The following is a 10,988-nucleotide window of genomic DNA, read 5'->3' on the forward strand; positions in this document are numbered from 1 at the left end:
CATCCTACATAAGACTGGTGGGGTTCTCAAATACCAGCCTGAGGTCTGCTGCCGCATCGTGGCCGTGTGTGCCATACTTCACAATATTGCTATCAAGCGGAGGATACCTGTGGAGATCACTGGCAGTGAGTCGGAGGGGGACAACCGCCCACCTGCACATGTGCTTCATGCACGTGGGGAGAATCCTGCTGAAGGACACAGGCACCGCAACATCACACTGAAGTATTTCTAGTGCTCCCATACCCCTCACACAACACTGCACTCATGCATGTCAAATGAAATAATGACATGAGTAGGATTTGCGTTTGAAATAAATTCTTATTATTATGTAAACAGGATCTTTCTTTTACTTTTTGTGTTCACAAAACATGAAAACTGTATTAAGTCATACAGCTCTATGATTGGGAAGCAGGCCTGCTTGGTGTTTCAGCATGGCACTGCTGCTAATAGTCAATCACTAGCACCTCCGGCCGGACTCGTCCTGTCGCCTCTCCACATCCACCTCGCCAGTATCGGGCCTTGATGCTGCAGTGGGCCTGGTACTGCGGCGTCGTTATTGTACCACCGGCAGGGACAGGCTGCTCAGACTGGATGTGCCCTCACTGGCATCATCACCCCCCTTGCATGGGCATGGCCACATACCTGCTGGTTCTGGACAGCGGTTGTGACCTGTTCCAACGCCCTAGCAACATCCTGGCAGCATTGCACCATCTGGCATTGCATTGCCAGGGACCGGCATGACAGTTAGGAAGTAGCATTCTCGATCAGGTGGTTTGACCTAGTGTATGCCGATAGGTGGGTCAGCAGGTGGCGGTGGCGGCTGATGTCCTGCTGTGACACCATGATTTGGCTGTTCTCCCTCACTGCAGCCATTAAAACCTGCACACTTGCGGTGAGTTGGCTCACGTTGCGTGCTGTCTTGTAAAGCTGCAGCTGCAGCTGCATGGCTGCCATGTGCCGTGCCTGCTTTTTGTGGACAGCTAGCATCCGGCGTTCGATGCCAAGCCCTGGATCTTGATCATGTTGACCCCAGTCAGCCCGTGTTGCCACGTTGCACCGCTGCCTCATCCGGCCGCTTGACTGCGACCGCACAGTGGCTGTGCGCCGTGTCTGCCTCCTGGGTGGTATTGTGGCCTGTTCCACTGCCATGTGTGGCGCATGGGGTGGTACTGGTACAGGTGTCTGAAGATCCAGGTCGTGGGGAAGGATAGCTCTCTCCCTCTGTGTCCTCTGTGTTCTCCTCAATCTGGAGTGCCTCGCTGTCTGTGCTCTGTGGTTCTGCAGCACCTGTGATGTAAATGGGTGCATGATTAATGATATGAATCTTGCACATGGGATGTTGCGACATGCATGCAGGCTTGCATTCCCCGACTGGCTTTAGGGACATGTTTCACTTGACAGGTTTGGCTGTGTGTGGCTATCAGGGAACTATTATCACACAACAGGTCCCACAATGCAATATGGCGTTTCTGATGTGCATGGCCTGCATTACTGGGGTTATCAGATGGTTAGCTCTGGGGGCATGGGCATTGTTAGGGGACGGGGTCGCAGTTGCATGGCTCTTACCTTTGGATTGTTGGGTGGGTCGGGAGGTGTCCAGCTGGGTGACCCCCACGCAGGCTGCAGGGTTGATGGTGTCCTCCACCAGGTCTTCAAGTGGTGTGTTGGGCGCAACTGTGGGGTCTCCTCCTCCCGTGGCATATTGCTCCCCCAGCTTCTCTGCAATGCGCTCTTTGGCAGGGCCTCTGAGGTCGTACCACCTCTTCTTTAGCTCATCAATAGAGCGCTGGGTCACTCCTACAGAGTTCACCTTAGCCCTGATGCGCTGCCAAATGCGCCTCTTGTCTGCATCAGGCACCTTCCGGGATTGCTTCCCAAAAAGCTTATCATGGTCCCTGCTTACACCCTCGATGAGGAACTCCAGCTCCTGTTCAGAACATTTAATTTTTCTTTTTCTGCCAAGTGCACTGCTTCCTGCTGCTTCCTGGGACATTCTGGTTTTGGATGTGTGTCCTGTTGTGGGGCTGCAGGGTGTGTATGGTGGAGCTCTGTGCTGTGCTTCTTCCACTCACAAGCTCTGTGTTCAGAATGAGTGAGGGAACTGCCTACTTCCTGGTTGTGTCATCATTGTGCTCGAAATGCGACTTCCCGTTTTTGCGATCTCGCAGTTAGCGAGATCGCAATTTGCGATTTCAGTAATTGCGAAATTGCAATTTCAACATGGGAAATAGGCAAATCTGCGATTTTTGTAGGATTTAGCAGAATACGCAATCGGTGATTGCGGCAGACTTCGAATCGCATTTTTGGTTCGCTTTTATTGATGCATCCCATTCTGCGAATTCTAATTTGTGATTCTGTATTTTTCGCGAATTAGCAAAATCAGGGCTTGTTGCAACTGGAGGTTAGCTCCTTTTTATAACTGTTCAATTGAACAAGAGTCTTATTTGCCTTTTTTCTATCAGCTGTGTACTATTTTTGACTGGAACTGCAAGCTTAGACAGGCCAATAGTAAAATCCTGCCATACATCCATTTGGTTACTTGAGGTCTTAATGTTGGTCTTCAGTAATTGTTTTGCTAGGTGAGTCAGGCCAGCTAGTGTGTTATTACTCCACCTCAAGGCCCTTAAATGGGTCATTTTTGTTAAGCAAATATCTGCTGGAGCTTGAATATGCGTTGGTGGCCTTATTGCAAGTGTGAACACCTGCTGGGCGTAATCACCGAGGGTGGTATATTTAATTCAAAATTGCCAAAATAATGGGTTTACCAGAAGAGATAAGAGGATATAGTTTATGATAGACAGGGACTTTGAACCATAGTAAGTATATTTAGGTGGATCATCATCTTCAATCTTCCATTTAACACTCTCATGCCTAGAAATTTCAGGGCCATCACTAGCTGTTGCCCTTTTACATCACAGCATTTTGATGTGGAACATGACTGTGGTTCTACATTCCACTATAAATGCTCTGCTGTTAGCTGTTCATCTACATTTGGGGTATAGATTAAATTGGAATTGAAATCCCCTTTCAGGATTATCTCCTAAAATGGACTTGTTAGCCTGAAATCGGTTATTCTGGAGATTAACATTGCATAGAATGCTTGTTTTTTCTTTGGGCTGGGATGTGCATAAACGTTAAAGTGAGAGCTTGAGGTGTTGGTAGAAAGCCCTGCTTAGGCTGTCTGAACATTGCATGGCATGGTCAGTACGATGTAAGCTGATGAAGGACACATTGGCAACTAGCTCCTTATCCATACATCAAATATCTGTTCTCACAGTTCTTGATATGTTGTGGGCCTGTTCCCCATAGCCCTGTTCCCAATTAAAAATGTAGAAAGAAGTGAGGTTGTTTAGGTAATCGGAACTTGCTTACAAAGGTCAGGGTGGTCTAGTTAAGTATTACTCTCATGCCCGAGATTTATTTGCACTGTATTGTAATTGTTGCAGTTTCTTTGTGTTGACATTGGGCTTTGTTTTTTTTTGTTTTTACTGTGTTAACAAGCGAAAGCAATTTGTTAAAAAGAAAACATGTATTCTTTAAAAGCAAGTCTTATCTACACTTTGGCAACACCACACATAATTATCCCAATAACTATAAATGCAAACAGTTTTTGCATTATGTCAGATTCAACACAAAGGAATGTTACCTTTGTACAGTTAGATTTGGCCAGTGCAAAGCATATACCTCTTTTTAGAAAACAAAAGGTGTTGAAATATGTTTTTTTTTAGTCTGTTGTGTACTGAGTTCTGCACCTTTTCTGCGCCCTTCGCTTATTTGCTGATCCACTCTGTCATTACCTTCTTCAATTGCCTTCAACCAGAGGTTCATCCATTATGAGAAGCAAGTGGTATCTGGTTACCAAACTGTACAATATTCAGCACAACAAGATGATGCATCAGATCTTTTTTGGTGAGTACTGAAGTTCCATGCCCAGCAAAATCACACGCCAAAATTGTTTTTTTTAGAAGTTCAACAGTCCTTTCAATTGCATTCCTTGTTTTTATATGATTTCTGGGATAATTGTTCTGTGTATTGTTGCAAGGAATGAGTGTAGGGGTTACCAGACATGATGTCAATGGGTAAGCACCTGAAAGGGAAAGAAAGGGCATAATGAACAAGGTGCTACTGCACTGTGAAGCCGCAAGGATGATTCTAAAAAACTGACACATGATACAGCAAATGAACAGAGAAGACATCCCAAGTTTTGACATAAACATAACTTCACTTATCTTTTCACTGTTGCACTCATGTTCATGCATCAATGTTAAAGACCTGTAAAATGCAAGAAGTACTCACCCATAAACTTTGCTTGCTGCATATCGATCATGGTGTGTGAAATACTTTTACTCCTATGAGTGATGTGAGGAGCCAGGAAAATTGTTGTAGCAGAGAGTAATGATTTATGGCCTTATGTACAGTTTGTCAGACAGGGCACCTTGCCAGAAACATGGCCGAGTACCTTGTCCACCAAACTCCTTGCTCGTCCACACTATTTAGAGTCAAGCAAACTGTCACCTTTACACCAGTTGTACCTCCACTGGCTCCACAAAGAGAAACAATAGACTGACAATGCGAGGACATGTAGCTGTCGATCCAGGTACCACACAGCATTTACCCAACTTTCTGCAGACTTTCCGACACACTTTTGTTATCCTGTTAATGACGACCAGTGTAAGCCTGGTAGTCCAGAGACTGTAAATACAAAAAATGACCACCACACACTAAAAGAACACTTCCAGCACGTATGGGGCATTTTTTTTCAAAATCTATTAATTGAAACGTATTCATGGGTTACAAACATTTTGCAAAGATTATAGTACGTTCAATCTTTTTCTCAGGAGCAAAATCCATGCAGAGGTTAGCTATAGTATCGGTACAGTTTTGTAACAAGGGTCTGATTTCCCCAGTGAGCATCTCTGAAAAGCCAAGTTCTACAATATACGAACGTTTACATTTATAGTGAAGCAAACCCCTGGTGAATAAGTAAGAAAAAGAAATGAATAAAAAACCCAACCAGACCCAGGAAAACACATAAGCCTATTCTCTGCTGTGTGGACAAGGGGGGTCGCGGAGACTGACTCCCACGTCCCAAGCAAGAGATTTCACATGTGATGGTGAGCTCCCCGAAACCCTCACCCCGAGGAGTGAAGCCCCTTAATAAATCAGGAAGATATGTAGTGCCCACAATCTAGGGGTGCATGCACATAGAGGGAGTCCGTCTGAGAGGTAGCGGACTAGTGGGGACCAAATAGCATCAAAGCCCTTGCGAGAGTCATCAATGATGTCGCTCAATTGCTCTAGGGCTATGGTGCGCCATAAGAGGGCATGCCATTGTGTAAGGGAGGGACCTTTCGGCTTCTTCCAGGCCGCCGCTAGAGCCATCTTTGCCGCACCTAGACTTAACCACATGATGTATCGGTCACCTTGGGTCTCATATTTGAGTATTGGATTGTGAACCCCCAAGAGAATATGTTCCAAGGAGTCACCAATCGGGTACCCTAATATTAGCTTGATCTGGGAAAGTATTTCCTTCCAGTAGGGCTGTATAGTCAGGCAAACCCACCATATGTGTTTGAAATCTGCCAGGAGACCACAACCCCTCCAGCAGCGATCTGTCGTATTGGGGAAGATGGAGTGTAGTTTCTGTGGGAACAGGTACCAGTCGTATAAAGTTTTATAGTGGGCTTCCCTCAGGAGCATAGAGCAATTGTATTTCGCTACATGTATATATAAACCCTCCTATTGTTTGCCTGATGGCGCGGTCAGCAAGATACCCTCCAAGAAGGCTCTATGACGTAGTGATTTCTGAGACCCCAATGAGAGCAAAAGTGAATAGAGGAAGGATATGCACCCCCTCCCGGTGTTGCCCGTTTGGACACATTTTTCCAACAGAAGTAGGGATCTAGTGGTTGCCTTGGGGGCATTTTGTAAATATTTGTTTTCAAAAGATTTGTGAGTTTGTGTTTATAAACACATTGAAGATGGTGTTCATCCAGCAAAGCTTTAGCGCATTCAGCAGAACCACCAAGTCTCCTATGAAGGCACACATATCTATACCAGGGCCCGTATTACTGAAAGGGTGCACTTTTCCTATTTGCACCACAGCTCATCTTTAGGGAAATGCACAGGGTGCAAACAGGGAAAGTGCACAGCATTATGAAGAAGGCGCTGCCCTCAGGGCAGCTGAAAACTTGCTATTTAAAGCTGCTCCATGTTTCTCTGTACAGGCGGTGACCTGCCTGCATTTTCAAAAGAGATTACAGACTCCCCTGCAGATGGGTCTAGTGAGTGACTGCACCAGCCTACAGGGGAATGTCTGGAGGTGTTCATCGGGCCCCCTTTCACCCCATAGGAAGGCTGCCCTCAGGGGGCACACTGTCAATGTGCCACCTTTTCATGGTGCACTTTCAGTGCACCTTCTATGGACATGTTTGCCTTTGAGCCCAGGTCAGTAATGTGGCGTGGAGGCAAAGTGATTCCCTCATTTGCATGGAGCCACACCCCCATGCAATTAATGGAATGACCTCTGTGCACCAGTGCTATTTGTATTACAGAACAGGCCACACAAGCATCTGCGGTCCCTTCTGCAATATCGAAGTGCCCAGGAGCACACAAAGCATGCACACATGCCAATTGCGTTCAGGAAGCACTTTGTGTAATATAGTCCCAGGCAGGCAAACATCTCTAACTATGATGGACTATAGTTCTCCAAAGCTTCAGAGTATTTCCCTTTCCTGCTTTGGTGGAATGGGGTACAACCCCATCAGTATGTTTATAAGGCCCTTAGTCTGCATTACAAATCAGTTGTACCTTATTTTTCCTGTTGCAAAACATTTGCTTGATTTTAGAGGGATGATCCATGTGTATGCAAAAAATAGTGTCTTCCACATGATGAAATGAAATAATACTGTACCGTTAGTAAGTGGGAAATAGTGGGGCATATCTTATAGCATGGTTTCAAGAACCAGTTTGAAGATTCCTACGAAGGTTGTTTAGGAAATTTAGCAGAGACAGCAACTGTCTGTTGGAAGGAAACAGGTGTGCAGAAATCAAGTGGGAACAGTAGCTTCCCCATTGGTGACTACTGTATGGATACTTATTTGTGGCTCCAATTGTGCCTCGATCCAATCCAAAATGTGTACATTGGACCACGTATCTATGAGTAAAGCTTCATCACCTATTCATAGGTCATATTGAACATACATCAGTGCTTAATTTGTGAAACAAAAAGTGCCAGGGCTCTTGTCAGGAGGCCACTGAAGCTTGCACCACACATTGACCCTGCCATGCTGACAATAATAGTAACAACACAACTACAAACAATCACTCACAAGTGTGGCAATTCAGACTATTCCAGGCACCCAAAGAATGGCTTGGGTTGCAGGTAAGAGCCATTTTAAATGTATATCAAATTATTAATTTAATGTTGTTGCGGTCATCTCCAAATTGGCCAGACAGCGCCACTTTGTGGCAGATTGTCACAATCGCCGGTGTTGAAAATTAAGTGCTGGTGCCGAGCACAGGAAACCACTGGCTCAAATTAAGCATTGAACATATGGACCTTGTTTCTAAAAATACCTTCCTCCTTCTCTGCAGCAGTGTTAGTCCATGTTTCTGATCTTCAGCAAGGTACTGAGCCCTGCATCTTCTCACGGGGAAGATACTTTGCTGAAATTGTTCCCACATCGCTACCTAGCTGATGGCGCATTTAGCTTCAAAACTGGCAAGTTTGTCATTCAATTCAAAATTTAAAAAAAGCTCAATCCAGGCCCTTAAAATCAAACCCAAGAGTATTCTCAAAAGTTAATGACTCTCCCAAGTGCTTGAACACCACATATATACAGAAAAAGAAATACAATTGAACCGCAAATCTCAAACAGGGGTGCTAACCATTAGTCTATACGTCCTCTCTAAACAGCACTACATGTGATCGAACGCTTTTCCGCAGAAGAAACCTTTTAATTCAGCTTCATTTGATCAACGTTAAGTGTGCCAGTGAATATGAACAACTAACTCTTCACGAACATGCTTTAATTCGTGCCATGCTCTAAAACAGAAACGGAAAACCCAAGCGTTGTTACTCAATGTGTGCGAAAACATGCTCCGTGTGTTCATGCCATTTAACCGAGTGGGGTTTTTTCAGTGAAGACGGAAAAATATTTCACAAAGATAAACCCTTCTATTGTAGTTCTCTAAGCTGTGTGCCTCACATGCAGGAGTTTCAAAGTTACGTTGCACTTACCCGATAAAACGAAATAGTCTGCGTTCCCGTTTAGAAACCACAATCGTTAGCCCCGTGTACAACAAGCCTCTTAACACAGCGGCGTGCGTCACGTTGTAGGCGCCCTGACGTGTAAAAGCAAAGACGTCCTTAAAGTTAAAGGTCACCATTAAAGAACCTTGTGAAACCACCATGAGTGCAATAAAGTTCGAATTGAAGAACATTGCTGAAGTTCTACATTAAACAATAGAAAGAGTTAGAATGAAGTGACGTCGCTGTGGTACTGAACACCCTATTCAGTATATGGCACTAAGGAGATTATTCAAAAGACGGTTACAAAAATTAGAATCCCTGTGGTGCACTTCACAATTACACCATACTGAGATACAATACCACATCATGTTATACAACCATACCAATAATACATAAAGACAATACCCCTGTAACTCAGATTTATATAGCACATACAGCTAATGACTGGGACGCACAGTGAATAAAGAATTTCAAAAAATAAAAACTTTGAGGACTTGAGTGCACTGCGATAACAATTTCTATTGTTCCCACATCACCATTTAGCTGTTAAGATATACCAACTGCCAGTAGTATCCTTAGCCCTGAATTGCAGGGGGTGAGTGGTGTCCTTTGCTGAGTACGTATTTCTTTTTTAAGCAGTTGTTCCAGTAACTTAGAAACTGCATAAACCAGGAAATCCACTGCTGGAATGAAAGAGTTGCCAAACTGCTAATTATTAATAATTACCACGGAAACTGCCTACCAATTCATGATTCAGCAACTGAAAGCCAACAATATCTCACGTTTTAATACAGGGTAAAATCATACTGTAATCAGTGCGGATACACCCATTCCCAAAGGTTATTTGTGAAAGTTCCATGAGTACTTCTGTCCTCTAGTATTTACCAATGCCCCCTTTATCAGTACCTCTGGAGGAAATACTGGGCATTGTGTGCGAGTTTGTAACACATCCCTTAGAGGGGGTATAAAGCAATATGTCTACTGTGCAAAGATAGGGCAGGGCTAAAAAAGATAGCAATGGGCTAATGTTGGAAATTGGATATGGGACACTGCTTAGGGCAGCTACAAAATTGGTAGACTTAGTATTTGGCATGGGTGGATCTGAAGGCCATTTCATAAAAAAACGCTTTTTTCCATGGAGGGTAAACAAGAGTACCTCCCTAATCCATTCCTGAAACAGCATGCTAAAAAAATTCTCTATATGCTGTAAATAAGTAAAGGAGGCCCTTCCCCTTCCTTGGACAGACCACTTCTTGGTCCCTTTCCAACTACCTGGAACCTTCACGAAAAACCGTACACCCCCTACCTTCAGCAAGGATAGGACCTGGCCCAGACTCTCCACGGACGAATGGGCTCAGACCCTTGAAAAAAACATCCCTGCTCACGCTGAAGACCCAAATACGGCAGACAGAAGATTCAGGGACTGGATTACCGTCTCCCTAGACCTAGTACTCCCACTCAGAAATAGGGAAAATAAAAACGGCAAACATGGCTCAGCACCATGGTACTCCGCAGAACTAAGAACACTTCGCAAAAACTGCAAAAAGGCCGAACGACTCTGGAGAAAGACTTGGCAACATGCCAGCAAAGTAGCCTACCAGGCCACGGTCAAACTTTACAAAGAGGCCATTAAATCAGCCAAAGCTTCTTACTACAACACACGAATACAAGAAGCATCCAATTCAGCCCGAGAATCCTTTTCAATCGTCAAAGAGCTGACCAAGGTCCCCACCACCTCTCCCTCCAACACCCCCAAAGTTGACAGAAGTAATGAGCTAGCTAACTTCTTCAACGAGAAAATCACCCGAATCCTGACCTCCCTCCCACCCCCCAGCTCCCCTAGCCTCACGGAAAGTAGCACTTCCCTCGAACAGACTGAAAGTATCTGTCGTCCTTCGCTTCAGACTTTCCGACCTGTCACCCCCGTAGAGGTGGAGCGAACCCTAGTAAAAATGAAAAGTGGATCCCCTTTGGACCCAGCCCCTATAAGGTTCCTCAAGACTGTAGCCTCAGTAATTGTGCCTATCATTACGGACCTTATCAACTGCTCGTTTACCCACGGAACCGTCCCTGACAGCTGGAAGAGTGCTGTGGTCAAAGCACTCTTAAAAAAACCCCAGCTAGATCCATTGGACCTGTCCAACTATAGACCAATATCCCTACTCCCGGGCATTAGCAAAGTCACCGAGAAACTGGTAAACATTCAACTGTCCCAGTTCCTTGAAACCAATAAACTGCTCCGACAATCCCAAACCGGATTTCGCCCAGGCCATGGAACGGACACCGCACTCCTTGCAGTTATTGAAGAGGCAAGGGGCTTACTAGATTCAGGAGGATCAGTGGCAGTGATCCTCCTGGATCTAAGTGCAGCCTTTGACACGGTCAACCACCGTGTCCTTCTGCATAGACTGGCAAATGCAGGACTTACCGGGACAGCTATCAAATGGATCGAATCCTTTCTTACAGGACGCACTTTTCAAGTGTGGGACGACATCCATCACTCATCCACCCTCCCACTCACCAGCGGCGTCCCCCAGGGCTCTTCCCTAAGCCAGACGCTTTTTAATGTCTATATGGCCCCCCTCGAGGATGTGGTAACACCATTTAACATCAAAATGGTGAGTTACGCTGACGACACCCAACTAGTCGTCTCCTTGTCCCAGCTGATTGACCATCCTGAAAATCTAACTAACTGCCTCATAGATATCCACAACTGGATGAATGACTCATCACT

At 45.1% G+C, this 10,988-nt stretch overlaps 1 protein-coding gene across 1 annotated transcript; it reads right to left on the reverse strand.

Moving 5' to 3' along the window:
* Positions 1 to 298: 298 nt before the first annotated feature.
* On the reverse strand, positions 299 to 8,341 carry LOC144827552 (t-SNARE domain-containing protein 1-like). The gene is made up of 3 exons (XM_078685814.1): positions 8,243 to 8,341; positions 1,567 to 4,087; positions 299 to 1,287 (listed from the first exon to the last, which is right to left on the reverse strand). Exons 2-3 carry the CDS (start codon positions 1,991 to 1,993, stop codon positions 1,034 to 1,036), a joined length of 681 nt encoding a protein of 226 aa, XP_078541940.1. The 5' UTR covers positions 1,994 to 4,087; positions 8,243 to 8,341; the 3' UTR covers positions 299 to 1,033.
* Between the last annotated feature and the right edge of the window lie 2,647 nt (positions 8,342 to 10,988).

The sequence above is a fragment of the Lissotriton helveticus genome, chromosome 4_1, assembly GCF_964261635.1.
Source record: "Lissotriton helveticus chromosome 4_1, aLisHel1.1, whole genome shotgun sequence".
NCBI lineage: Eukaryota > Metazoa > Chordata > Amphibia > Caudata > Salamandridae > Lissotriton > Lissotriton helveticus.